This window comes from Spea bombifrons, chromosome 2, assembly GCF_027358695.1.
Source record: "Spea bombifrons isolate aSpeBom1 chromosome 2, aSpeBom1.2.pri, whole genome shotgun sequence".
NCBI classification, from domain to species: domain Eukaryota; kingdom Metazoa; phylum Chordata; class Amphibia; order Anura; family Pelobatidae; genus Spea; species Spea bombifrons.
The window spans coordinates 119,946,363-119,961,281 of NC_071088.1; the positions used below are offsets into that span (position 1 = coordinate 119,946,363).

Genomic DNA, 14,919 nt, shown 5'->3' on the forward strand with positions numbered 1-14,919 from the left:
CATGTGCTAGGTTTTAATCTAACTGTGTAATATGTTCTCTATTAATATTTTAATAGTCAATTGAAATCATCTTATAGATCAAAAACACTGTTCCACACAGTGGGCATTAACTCACTGACCATGACTATCATTGAGCCAATGATATGACAAAACCTATCACTGATTTAATGATCATTTCTAGGGCGGATTCAGGTGTTTCTGAAGCTGCTTTTAGGTTTAAAAACATTATATTCAGCGTGCTTGGTGAACCGGTTAATATTTTATGCAAATAACTGAAATCAGTATTCTGGAGTTTTATGTGTGGGCATGTACGTGTGTGCGTTGCACTGTAATTGAAACTGGATGCCACTTAGCAATTTGTGCCACAAGGGGTGTCACCAGCATGCAGTACGGGTTCATGATACAGCATGTGCCACTTGTGAAAATGAGAACTTTATATTTTACTATTAGGGAAGGTCTGAATTCCACAAGCTGGAATTTTTTCTCCTTGTATACCGATCCGTCTGCTTACTCGGTTCCACCCCTTTTTTGGAATTGTTCCCTGCTTTTCTCGTAGATGTATATATACCTCCGAAATGCCTCACTAATAAACAGGAGTAAGATCTACACAGAACAAAACATTTTCCCCTCGAATACTTTTCAATTCAACGCACAATGAGAAATGAAATTTTCTCCCTGGGCTTTTTCCGGGCAGTGTTTGCAGAGTTTTTAGCCACTCTTATATTTGTCTTTTTGGGGCTTGGGTCTGCACTGCACTGGCAACCATCTCTTCCAGGCATCTTACAGATTTCTCTGGCTTTTGGCCTGGCTATTGGTACATTGGTACAGGCCTTGGGACACGTTAGTGGGGCCCATATAAACCCAGCGGTCACTGTGGCATTCTTGGTCGGGTCCCACATTAGCATACTGCGTTCCCTTTTTTATATTATTGCCCAGCTTGTGGGTGCCATAGCTGGAGCAGGCATTCTTCATGCAGTTGTACCTTCTAATATTCGAGGAAACCTATCAATCAATGCGGTATGTATTTATTCACATTTACTTTTTTATGTTTCAGTTTATGTTAAAATTATAGTCTTGTTTATCCTGGTGATTCCCAGTGAGAAATAAACATCGTTTAGTAGTGTTGTACGCGTACATGTCGTTTTATTTCATAGAGTTTGCAGTTGCCATATTTTAACAGTTCAACAAATTATATGGTGCTGTTAAACTTAGCATTGGCTGAGAATTCAGTGCAAATTAAGCCCGTGAAATCTTTGTAAACATAGAGCCGGCTGACATCGTTTGATATAATCTTTACGGAACATCAAATCACTCTTTGTAAAAATCAGATTTAAAATAAAAAGAATATTTATTTTTAAAAGCAATGCATTGAAATAAAAAAAACCTGTTATTTACAAAAAAAGCTATTTTTATGGAAATTTTACTCAGTGCAGTCAGATTAAATGTGCAAATGTGCTATCTGATATGTTAAATGAACTCTATAATATTCATTATACATACAATACCATCATTATCTTATGCAGTGTTACATTTATAAACATGTTTCTCAACCTGTACGTGCAATCCTGCAGCATTTACGGCAGTGCCAAGGGCTCTTTGTTACAGACCAGTAATGTAAGTCACAGGGTGGTATAAGGGACACTTCGCTGGAAAAATCTGATATTAGTGATGTTTTGTTCAAAAACATTGAGAAACATTGTTCTAAAACGACCACGATGGAATGAGTTTTTCTATCTTCTTTAGATAAAACATTTAAAAAGGTTAAGTAAATATCAGGATGGATACCCTACCCAATTCAAATATTTACATTCACGTATAATTAAAGTTTATTTGTGAATCAAATCAAAGAATAAGGTCTGGTAAATGGGTAGACACACAAGAACAGATACAAAAAAGAAATATCTCCTTATATTATATTGAAATAAGCAAACAAAACAATCTTTGGAAATTAATGTGCTTGACCCTGATTTCAGATATCCAATGGGACCCCAGGACAAGCCTTTGCAGTGGAGATTGTGCTGACTTTCCAACTTGTCCTCTGCATTTTTGCATCAACGGATAGTCGGAGAACTGATAACGTGGGGTCACCTGCCATATCCATTGGTCTTTCTGTAACCTTAGGACATCTTCTGGGGGTAAGAAGTTTAATTATGGATTCTGGTTCGGCAATTAAACTGTATCCGTTTAATATTTACAAGGGCTAAGGAAATAAATAGTAGCATATGGCACTAGCTACTGCTAACTATTAATTAACTTATGTCATAGAATAAAAAATCAAACGGCTGTGGTTTATGCATAATACTTATAAATAAATTAGTCTGGAAATTAGTCTGGATTCCATTTACTAATGAAACTTGTGCGTGCTAATCTGAATGACTGATTAGTGTCGTGATTTAGATGTCACAGAATAAAACTCACAAATGCTGGTATAAGAAGAGTTAAAACAGTTCTTTACAACAGCAGTTGGAAACATTTCAAGCTGTTCAGCCTGGATACACTCTTCACTGAGTTTAAAAGCCTTCTTGTTCCATAGAAACAATTCAAACGTTCAATCCTCAGTAAAAAAAAAAAATGTAAATATAAAAATACAGTACTTTGTCCCCAGCTTCAACACACTATAGCAAAAACTGAACAATCCTTGAGTTCTCTTCATTGTCTTGATAGTGAGACAATCCAAGCAAAAGCTGGGCGTCCTCACGTGAAAATGAGCCGGAGCTCTGTGGGCCGAGGTTTAGATCCCACACACATTGATATAGAGATCAGATAAACTAGCGGCACTTGACAAACACCCCTTCAAATAAAGTCCAGAAACCGGGCTGAAAAAATACTGGTATCTTGTTTATTGATTGTTCATAGCAAAACAGGACACAGGTAAGAGGTGATTTTTGAGTCTGCTGATTTATCTCATCTCTTGATATGGTATACATATACAAATACAGTCCACAGGCCTAAACTTAATTATTGTACAACTATACAAAACAGCTGCAAGAGTTTTTGTTTGTTCAAAAGCAAATAGTTGCTGTTTTTATAGGCTGCACAGATAGATGCTCTATGTACTTAGAATTAATAACACCAATTGAATATAATTGACTTACTTCCACATAGAAGTAACAGCAGTTTAACATAATTTTACTATATTTACTATATATTATGCATATATGTGTGGAAAGTATCAACAGTATATCCCAATCATGGATATGAAAAAGAAAAGGAGGGTGGACAGAAAGGAAGCTGGTGTCAAAAGTGTCCTAGGAGTCCATTATCCACTGATGATAATTCATGTAGGTGGGAAAAGACAGAGAGGGACTTTTAGGTGTAAATATGAGCGAATAATTACTACTGACTAAACTTACTATTGCAAACCCAACAAATGTAGTCTCTATAATACAACTCAGTGGTTTATATATCCTTCGTGGGCCAAACCATTATCATCAGATGGTTTAATAGTTTTTTTTTATCAACATCTATACATACAACATTGCATACTTTTAACAAAAATAACAAAACCATTTATCTATTGTGTTTTTGTATTGATAAATGTGGCTTCTTTTGAGAACAGTTAAACTTTGTGATTTTATTCCTAATCATAGATTTACTTTACTGGCTGCTCTATGAATCCTGCTCGATCCCTTGGACCTGCAGCCATCACAGGAATCTTTGACTATCACTGGGTAAGGCAATATCGAAATCAGAGTGGGAACCAAAGTGTGGTCCGGGATAGTGTCATGCTGGGGTTAGGGAGATAAGGTTGTAATTTAGTTGCAGGGAAAAGATCATACACAAATTTTGCAATGGGCAACCAATCTTCCCTACATATTGAACCCAGAAGTGGCCGTGTTCTGCTTGGTGCCATGTCCAAAGTGATGGTACTGAAACAGGGATGAGGAAAACCGCTATTTGCATTACAAGCAATAGGAAAGAACAGTAGAATTCTAAAACCACCATATCCAAAGCAACATCAGGAATCATGCCCAGTACAATATTAATGGCAGGCAGCAGGAAGTACACATAACAAAAGCAGAAAAAAGGCAGCGCAGGTTGCCGTGGAAGAGGAGATGTTACGGGAACCCCAAATCAGAATACCAGATAATAGCAAAAACACTAACATGTTCATCAATCTCCTGTGTTTTTTTTTTAGGTGTTTTGGTTTGGACCTCTCATCGGTGGCATTCTTGCTTCAATTATCTACAACATAGTCCTTTTCCCCCACAATAAGAGTCTTTCAGACAGAATCGCAATCCTGAAAGGTACATATGAACCTGAAGAGGAGACATGGGAAAACAGACAGGAACACAAGAGGCAATCAGTTGAGTTATACTCAGCAAACCCTCTGCCCAAGGTCACAGAGAAGTTTTAAGTATGCTATTGATTTTGAAAGAAGTTTAAGGTCTCCTTAATGCTTGCCTTGTTGTAAATATATTTTGTTTTAAACCGATAGGAAGCATTGTATTACTTAATACTGCCCCCCCCACTTTCTTGAGAACGTAAAGGTTCTGAACTGAATCATCAGGTATTTTCTATGTAGCTTCCAATAAAGTCAGTGGCAAACTACAGACCACTGGGGATCACGACTTTCAACAACGTCTACCTGTAAAGGTCTACATGATCTTCATAAAACTCAATATCCTGAAAATCCTATATATATATATATATATATATATATATACATATACATATATATATATATATATATATATACACAATTTATGAAAGCATATATTTATATTGTAGTTTATGATGATAGGAGAGTAATAATATAAGACCATGTGAATATATTCCCTGATTTAACAAAATAAAATAATAAAAATGTGAGCAACGGCTATGTCTACAATGTTAAGCTAATTTAAAAAACTCGTATTTTATGCATGCCCTCAAAGCAATATTAAGAAAAAATACACTTATATATAGGTGGATTTCTAAGTGAATATTACCCCATCAATAAGTTGTTTAGCATGTCATAAACCCCTATTACGGTAGATATAGTGTAATAATAACTATACATTTACTGGAGGTAATACCAGTCACGTCATTATTTTGCTGGGTATTGTGACTTCATTTTCTACATCATTTACAACATGATGTAAAACTCATTGCTCACAGTATTAGAAGCAGTCTAACAACAATATGAAAGTTAAAAAATTCAAAATCTGCATTCTTCTAGGACCAGTAGAACTACACTGAACTGCTAAGCCATCTTAATGACTGCCCCTACACAAACAATGAAGAATTATATAAATGGACTGAATTAACAGATAGATAACACAAATTCACCAATGCTAAAGGGATCTACAGATTATTAAATGCACTCATGTAAGCAGTGGATTATCCTTCTGTTTATACTGGTATGATGAAGAATAGATGATTGACCCTACAATGTACAGTGTATTTTTATGCTTCTATATATTTATCTAATGTCTCTTCCCCTCACTGTGTTACTGGGGAAAATCTATATGTATAATGTGAGTTCCTCTAATTTTGATGTATTTATGTTATTGTGCATTGAATTGTTATTTCCATTATGCCTTTCTTTATAAATGTCATTGTGAGTAAAACCTTCATCATCTTCAGTAACCAACTTGTCGCTACGGTTTATTTTATATGAAGACCTCAAAAATAGTGGAAAAGTAGACATTCATTTAGCATTATTGGTGTAAGGGGTGGTTTAATCCACTTTCCCCATCTAAACTGGTATGAGACACATGGACAAAAGTATTCATTTGGAAAAATTAAGGTTAACAGGTATGACCCTACTTTCTATGTTATTGGGCTCCTTCTATTAGCATTTTTTCATCTTTTACCGTGGCAAATACAAGGCAGGAATACAATGCATGCATTGGTTTTCAGGATCTTGGTATCACAATTGAATGCTGAGGCGGAACACTGGAGTGGGGACGCGATAATCAGGGAGGCAGGAAACTCTTGGCACTAAGGAGAAGTTCTTCAACTTCCAACCACCTTTCCCCAGGGGTTGGATGGCCATGGGTCTAATGATGATTCACCAGGAGCTACAAGATCCCACAGTCTAATGGTAGAATAGTGAAAAACAATCCAGAGGCCAGAACACAGGAGAGGTGCAGGATATAAGGAAGAGATCCAAAGTCAGGAAGCCAGAAAACAGGATCATACGAAAACAAGTCGGGTCACAACAGGAAGCAGGAGCAGGACTGTGTAAACAGGTACAAGACTCTGAGTAAATGACCATCTATTGTAAATGATTGCTGGGCGTCCCGTGTTTTAAAAGGCTGGTCACAAGTGAGAATCTTTGGTAATGAGAGCTGAGTGAGTCAGAAAGGAGAGGCAGTTTCACAGGTGAGAATGCTGAGAAATCAGAGCCCAGATAAGCATAGTATATACAAACCTGTATCCAAGCCATGAAATTGACCACCTGGAATATTTGCAACAAGTGCCAACAAAGAACCGATGAGAAGCAGGTCAAGTGACAGGTGATTTTCATACTTAAAAAACAGTGGTTAGTTATTAAATTACTCTTGAAATAAAAAGAAAATATAAAATGTAATGGCTATGAAGAAATAGATTCCTTATACGTCAATGAAAGATGTTTATAATGCAACTCCACTTCTATTGTGGGGCTTGGCATTATATCTGTCAACTGTATCCATACCTTGGAACTTTCTGGCTCTGGCTACCAACTCTTCAAGCGGGACTTTGGGTAGGAGGTCCTGCTGACGCTGGTGGCTAGTCCCGCTAATATCGCAGGACACACACAATTATTGGAGGGGAAGCAGGCGGGGGAGAGAGGCCGCAACTTGCGACCCAGAATTTCCCTGTACTGACCCGGAAATGGCACAGTATTTTTGAAAGCATTTTGGGGCACAGTTGCTAATATGCTGTGCTGAGGCTATTTTTTTTTCCTTTCTGAATTTGTCAACCATAATGAAACGTGGCATGACCTTTAAAGTTGGAGGGCTGGTATATAATGTCATACCCCGGCACAATGTATTAAGAGCACATTTGGCACAGGAAGATGAGGTAGGTGCACAGCAGGAAGTACTGTTCTGCATCAGACCTAAGGCAGCACATCTATTAGATACATCACTAAGTCGGATGGCTGGTTAACCCATTCCTAAATACATTCCCTGTTATAGGCTGGCTTATGGACTTGCAACTGTGAAACCACTTTATACCAGTGTCCTGCTTAAAGAACATTTTTATTTTAGAAGTGTAGAGGGTTGTTGACAATCATTATGCCTGCTTATGGTATTTCTAGCATGTAAATCTTGCCTTACATAATTCCAATCCATATGGGAAGGGTATGTCTTTATGCTAGACATGAATTAAGGCCTAGTATTAAAGAAATAGTATATGCTGATACTGGTGATGAACCTTATGGGTACAAATTTGCACAGATGCGAAGAGGTGCAAAACATTTATTGTAGGGTTATGCTACAAACCTCGAAATGTTAGTCGTGAGGGAAGACCAGCTTTTACCACATAAGTATTAAACATAACCTGGATTGTAAAAAAATGAAATGGAATGTTATACAATTTTTAATAAACTTAAGAGCATTCCTATCCAGGAAAATAATGTTAATACTGACTTTGATTAAAAATAATTACTATTTTTTTAATGAGATCTGAAATGTGTGAACCCACATAGTGGGTATTGGAACATGGACCTTACTGCCTCTTAGAGGCACAGTTTGATTGCGTTCAGTTTCTGCTTTTCCCAGAGTTTTTTGGACACGTCATTGTGAACCCTTGGCATTGAAAATGTTTTTATTACTTCAGGCTTTTGAAAAATGCACTTTTAATGCACTTAAGGTTATTATATTTGAGAGATGAAAGCAGAGGATTCAGCACAGTAGGATTTTTTTTTCCCAGAAAAGTGTTGATAATGCACACGGTTCTGCTCCACAGGCACGCACATTCCTCTGATGATGATTAAGGTCAATGCTATAGGCCACTAATATCTAACCCAAGTCAAAGAATCTAATAGAAACCTGTCACAGCTTAAAGTTCATTAAGCAGACCTGGAACCCTTCAGGCAGGCACTGAATATTACAATAGTAGGGGTCTGGGTCAAATGGAAGATGCTTAATTTTAGTTTCGATATATCCGACACAAGGCTATTGAAGATGTATTTTACTTGATGCATAGTCAATGCAATGGTTGAACTGCATACCTAATTTTTGATGAAGAAAAAAATTATGTTAACAGAGATTTAGCCTTTATTTAAACCTTTTTGATGTATAGTCAGGACAATGGGGGACCGAATACTAAACTTTGCAGAAGAAGTAATTGTTAAATGATTCTAAACCTTGAAAATGATGACACACATTGTTTGTGCTTCATAAAATTAAAATTTTTAACACATTACATCGAATCCGTATGTGAATGTTCATCATAAACATTGTAGGATAATATTGTGTGTCGCAAGATGTAAAAGTTTAGATGATAATCCTGAATGTCTATGGCAAGGATGTTTTCTGCATGTTTGGGTGCAATTTCATGCTTTCAGTTTCTCTGTGTCATGTATGAAGGCTGTTTGGCTACTTGGGAAATTTCTAGGGTTGGCTACCCGGAGCTCTTCCTTTTCTGGGGGGCAGCTTTTAAACGTGGCAGGGGTAGCTGCATTAAAGGTGAAGCTAGTCCCAGACAGTATTTAGTGGGTGGAGAGTGGGAGAAAAGTGGTAGAGGAGTAAGCAGGAAGGCATCTCCAAACAAATTTCCAAAAGAAAAAAGAAACTGACCCAGAGATTTCCCCGGTATGGATATTTGTTGTTTCTTTAGCCCCTTCACAATCAATGGTGTAACAGTTATATATAATGAAAAGATGTCCCTACAGTACCAATGTACACTTTAATTTATAATGTGCAGTTAGTGTGATGGGGAATTATTTAGATATGGTTAGGTTTGGATTTAGGTAAGGGTTAAAAATAAAATTAGGAAACTAGGATTATAGGGTGGTTTCCAAATCAGGACAAGTTCAGAGTATGTGTTTTTATTTTTCCCCGTTCATACTAGCTGTGTACACTTTAATAAAAATAAAAAATAATGAAAAAAGCCCTACTTGACCCACACTAAATGAGAAAGTGGAAAAAAAACAGCTAAAGAAAGACATCAAAAACACGAAAATTGCTCTGGTCCTGTACCATAAAATAGTACTTTAAAGGGTTAAATATACACAATCATAAAAAGTTCTGATTTAATTTAGTGTGTAAAGTGAATTTAAATGTATTTCAAATTAAAAGTATAAATGCATATTTTTCTCTCTAGTCATCTCATCGGTTACTTCCAATGATGATATATTTTCACAATCCATCTATTGATTTTCAGTAATGGGGGGTAGATTGAGGGTTCATCGGTATGACTCCCTTGCATCTAAAATTTCTGATTTTTCATCCTTTGTTTTAGCTCTAGCAACATCCACCCCTAGTTATGATTTCCCTCACTTCACAAAGTTCAATGGGTCTGAATCTCTGACAAATTATCTCTATTCAGTTTCAGCTAAACAACAACAAAGTGCTGTGCTGACATACCGGAATGCAGTTTATACCCTCTAAATATCTAGAAATGGCAGAATGCAGGCATGAGCACAAAAAAAAGCATTTTATTGAAATTAATATATAAACAGTACATGTTACGTCAAATAAACATATATTTTCTGATGGATCTGTACCTTTAAATGTGTCCCAGACATGTCAATGTTGCAACCAGACAACCAGCATTAGTACTTCTTGAAACCTATATAGCTAATGTATTTTTTTAATTTGTTTAACAAAAAAAGGATGGGCAGAGATCACAACTTTTGGGCTGAGATACTCATTATCTGGAAAGAACAAAGCTGCAAACCGATACACAGCTGGGAAGATTCTGATATTTTTCACGCATTACATCACACAGCCTGCAGCAAAACTCCTGAATTATTCTCATGTTTACCAGACGGTTAATAGAACAGCTCTAATGGAGGATGCATCATCGTTAGCCTCTCAGGCGAAAAAGACCATAATTACTGAAGACTGAACAAGTACACTTAAACTTGATGCAGTACAGAAAAATATCTACAGAGATGGACTGTTTCCCAAGGAATAAAGCATTCAAAAAGGTTTAGGATTAAAGTAAATAATTTAGTCCATTAAGTGATGGAAAGTACTTGAAACCCACCCAACAATAATGTTTAAAGGTCATTCACTGTTACTGAGAAGTACATTATAAGCAGTGGCAAAATAACAACCTTTTCAGCTCAGAAGGATCATATGGATTTCACAGCAGATGCTATTATTAGACTATCTGTATGTCTGTTTTATAATTGAGATCAATGTTTGTAGCCAGTATAATATTGAGGGAGAAATATCTGCCATGCTTTGCTCCATACATATTTCCTATTCTCCATCTCCTTTATTCTGTTGGGTTGTGCAGTTTTTTTAGTGGGCCATGCATCGAATCTTGGAGGTAAGATCCATACAGCAGGGGGCACCACATTACTGGCAGCTTCTATGTCATACCAAGGTCTCAGATGCTGCTATGATCTCCACATGGCCACACTTTGTGTCAGTTTTCTGTGTCGTGTTGTATGAAATACTAAGTAAAGAATAATGTAGTCGGGTGTATAAACAACATGTGGTGTGTGGAACATATATATATGTTATACAAGAGCAGGGGAGAGATGGCAGCTTTTGACCCAAGGGGCAAGCCAATCCAAGTGGCTAGGTAGCATTCAGGAGTAAAACACAGTTGCCAGTCAACATAATCAACACACATTATCTAGTAATTCCACATTCAACAACGTGGGATGCAAAGAAAGCCATAACAAGTAGCCTAGGAAGGGAAATATTTGTAATTCACAGTGTTTAGATTAGGTATTGCAAGCAAAACACACACAACAGAAGCAAAAATTGTGTCATAAATTCCAGTTTGCCAGTTCTCTCATACACATCAAAACTGCCATTGTATAGCATGTAAACCCAATCACTAAATAACATATAGTATATTGGAGCAGCTAAGATAGTTTTTCATTAATGTTCAAATCCTGGGAAGCATTTCTGTTCTGCTGGCATATCACATGCAATCCCACCATGCATTTTCAAGGGAGAAAGACAAAGCATCAAATGGTCCACTCAGTTATTATATACATTAGATGAATTTAATGGTTTGAGTATCTACCGTATTGGCTTGAATATAGGCCGCACTTTTTTCCCCCACTTTAAGTCTTTAAAGTGGGGGTGCGGCCTATATCCGGGGTCTAGCGCCCGACGCACGGGACATGCAGTCCCGGGCGCCGGGCAGGCAACGGGGTTAGGATACAGATCCCCCGCAGCGGTGCAGGGGACCTGCATCCTACTCCCCAAAACGCTCAGACAGCCTCCCCTGCCAGCACTTCCCACGGGGGGGGGGTGCCGGCACAGGAGGTTGTCTAAGCGCATCGTGTGGACCCCCCCCCCCGGACTTACCGGAGCAGACTTCCGGGTGCCGGCGGGGGACGTCTACGCAATACGCGTATACAACTTGTTGTTGTATTGCGTAGATGTCCCCCGCAAGACACCCGGGAGTCTGCTCCGGTAAGTCGGGGGGGGGACAGTGGTAGCATATCTCAGGGAGGGAGGACAGTGGTAGCATATCGCGGGGAGGGAGGACAGTGGTAGCATATCGCGGGGAGGGAGGACAGTGGTAGCATATCTCGGGGAGGGAGGACAGTGGTAGCATATCTCGGGGGGGGGCAGAGTGGCAGCATGTTTTTTGGTGCTTTTTTTAAAGAAAAAAACTTTTTCTTTAAAAAAGCACCAAACTTTTAGGGTGCGGCCTATATACGGGGGCGGCCTATATCCGAGCCAATACGGTATTTAAGATTACAAACTGGCATGTTTGGAGTAACTGTGTTTCAAAAATGTTACCTACCTCTCCAAGGAGATCATTTATTCAAAACTGTATGTCGCACAACTGTATGTCGCCATTGTAGGAGAGGGAGAAAACAGAAGAGACCACCAAAATGTCAACCATTGTAGGCTACGTCAATGCTTTACGGACAGAAGAGCTTAACAAAATCATTTTGGAATCTGGGTCTAGTTAGTCATATTTTTTTGGACATTCAAAGTTAAAAGTATACAGGTGAAATATGGTTCATGACATTTACTTGTAAATAATGTTAATGATTTGTACTTTTCCATTGCTAATATATTAACATTTTAAATTTTTAAACAATTTAACATTTACATTAGCCTACAATCTTCCCGAATATAATATTCCTATTGTTTTTTTTTTAATTTAAAAGCATGTGATTTATCATTATTTGTAACACCATAGGAATGTATGAAATGGGAAAACCTAAGGGTGCTTTTTTATCAACATAAGCAGGTCTGGTTCTGAAATGGATGCACTCCGGGTAGTATGACTTTGAAAATATATCAGTTTGCAACATGCTAAGAATGTAATTGTGCTTTGTTATCTATGACATCTGTATCTAAATGGGAACTGAGTAGTTTGCATGTGATGAAATGTTGAAATATATTTAATTATGTGTACTACAAGAAAACTAAGTTAACAAAATTCCATATAGGTTGAAGTTATGGTAAAATGCTGTCACTGGATTGCCAATCTATCTAGTGACAAGCTTCTTTCCATAGTTTAATTATTCAGCTATAATTAATCAATTTCTGCGTCTCTTAAGCACACATTCTATTAATACAAACATATTAGCAAAATAAATTTCTTTTGTCATTCAAGCTGGAAACCTCTTGCTTCTCATATCAATTAAAGCCGAACAGTCACATTCCCTAAGTCTTACAGTTTAAATATACTAAATAATGCTATGTAATTATGAGAATAAAACATTAGAGAATTAAACCCCTGTTCATAGTATTAAAGAAAAACATCCAAGGCATAAATATTGGGGATTCTGTCACACTACATGGCCATATATTGCTTAGCCCACCTTCGTCAAAGTACCCATAGTGTGGCGAGTTATATCTAATTTTTCATGGCTATATTTCTCACCAAGGAGCTGAATATGTGGAACCGCATGGCATTTTAACCCAAAAGAGACTTTCAAGCAATTTAAAGCCTTTTCTGGACACCATTAATAAGGCACATGTGTGAGAGGAGAGGCTGTTTAACACTAAGGTTTTTCCTTTCATGCTTTTTTAGGTTGTGCGCTCCCTTATTTTTGTATATTTTGTACTAAAATACTGTTTAAAAAAAGATGTGTCACAGCTTTTAGAATAATTTACCAAAATAATTTATTGGAACTACTCACACTATCAGTATGGGAGGTAATTAGTTTAAAAGTTCACATTGTGGAAATGCCAATCTGAATTGACGCAATATAGTAATTTAGGGTGAAAAAAGACCATCAAGGTGATCCGTTTCTTTATAGAAAAGTACAGGAAGAGAAAGTATCACACCAAAGAGGCCATAGATTCTAATATAGTGTTAAAAGTTTAAAGAAGAGGCAGCCAAGGGAGGGCTGTCACTTTCTGGCCTAGGGAGCAGGTAAAGCCAAGTGCCCCCATCAGCCCCACCTCCCCAGTAACTGGGGTACGGGCACATATATTTAAACACACATTCATGCTAACACACAAACACTTACACATACTCACACACTCATGCTAACACACAGTTCCTCTAACAGAGATGTATACATCTCCTAAGATCCATTTCCATTTCAAACACAAGTGACTACTAAAATACTAATCTATTCCCTGGTGATACCCAGTCTGAATTATTACATCTAGCTAATGAACTGCTTCCCACTCTCCCATCTCTCGCTCATCCAAGCAATCTATAACAACCCTATCTTGTATTCTGTTGCTCTTAACATGCTACCCTGCTGTGCCAGTCCCACCATTGACTCCCTATAAACTCCAGATTCAAATTTAAACTAACCCTTAATCTTAACTCTTACTCAAGGAGCCCATAACACTGTGCTTTTTATACCTTTTCTCTTATCTCCAAATACTGTTCTAACCACACTGTGATTTGCATCTGATTTCTATGTAAGCAGGTACTCTTTTTTAAATAAACCATAACTATTAGCTACAATGCATATATCTGCCACCAAGCCTCCAAAATGCTGTATATCTCTAAATGTGAAGCAAATCAGGTCAATCCTTCCCTAGTAATGTGTGGGGGCAGCAATAGAACAGCTCTCCAAAGAGTCATGCTGTGTAAACCACTTAGAATATTGGGGGGGGGTATTTTTAGTGGTATATAATACATGTGGTTGGCTCTTAAGCCTTTCAGCTCTGTGTTGGACAAGCAGTGGATTGTGTGGTGCCATTACCTATATGGCAGCAATAGAACAGCTCTCCAAAGAGTCATGGCGTGTAAACCATTTGGAATAATGGAAGAAAAAAGTATTTTTAGTGGTACAAAACACATGTGGTTGGCTCTTAAGCTTTTCAGCTCTGTTCTGGAGAAGCAGTGGATTGTGTGGTGCCATGGTCTATATGTGGTTGTCCTATCCTCTTGTAAGACTATGGAGGAAACATTCAAATTAGTCTTACAGTAAATCAATTACATATGCCACCTGCTCAGGAGGTTAACGTCCTCAGGTAAATCTGATAATGAACCATTAATTCTGTGCAAATTGGTGGGATACGTAATATTGCACTCTATGGTGTGAGAAAAGTCCATATGTACATCCGTTGTCTGAGATTCGAGACATGAATATTCAAATTAAAGTTATGGAATATTTAACCCATGCTCCCTCTAATACAACTGAACAATTTGAGAAAATGTAGGCTGCATCTTTTGCTGTGGCTCAGGGTATCATTAAGATTCCACGAGTATTCCACTGTTTTTGATTGATTACTTATGTTAGTGGCTCTAAATCTTCTGTTTAGGACTCTTACATGTTATTTAACCATACTGATGCATAACCTGGATGAACAATAATTTCTGTACATGTTGCCTCAATATTTTTCTGTACAAATGTTGATATATGGTGTGTTTCTTTGTACAATC

At 37.5% G+C, this 14,919-nt stretch overlaps 1 protein-coding gene across 1 annotated transcript; it reads left to right on the plus strand.

Moving 5' to 3' along the window:
* Positions 1-654: 654 nt before the first annotated feature.
* On the plus strand, positions 655-4,357 carry LOC128475276 (aquaporin-5-like). The gene is made up of 4 exons (XM_053457749.1): positions 655-1,017; positions 1,974-2,135; positions 3,591-3,671; positions 4,139-4,357. The coding sequence occupies exons 1-4, from the start codon at positions 655-657 to the stop codon at positions 4,355-4,357; spliced, it is 825 nt and encodes a 274-aa protein (XP_053313724.1).
* Positions 4,358-14,919: the final 10,562 nt, after the last annotated feature.

Coding starts and splice junctions, on each gene's coding strand:
- LOC128475276 (XM_053457749.1), top strand. CDS start 655: ATGAGAAATGAAATTTTCTCCCTGGGCTTTTTCCGGGCAGTGTTTGCA. Junction 1,018..1,973: donor GAAACCTATCAATCAATGCG/GTATGTATTTAT, acceptor CCCTGATTTCAG/ATATCCAATGGGACCCCAGG. Junction 3,672..4,138: donor GAATCTTTGACTATCACTGG/GTAAGGCAATAT, acceptor TTTTTTTTTTAG/GTGTTTTGGTTTGGACCTCT.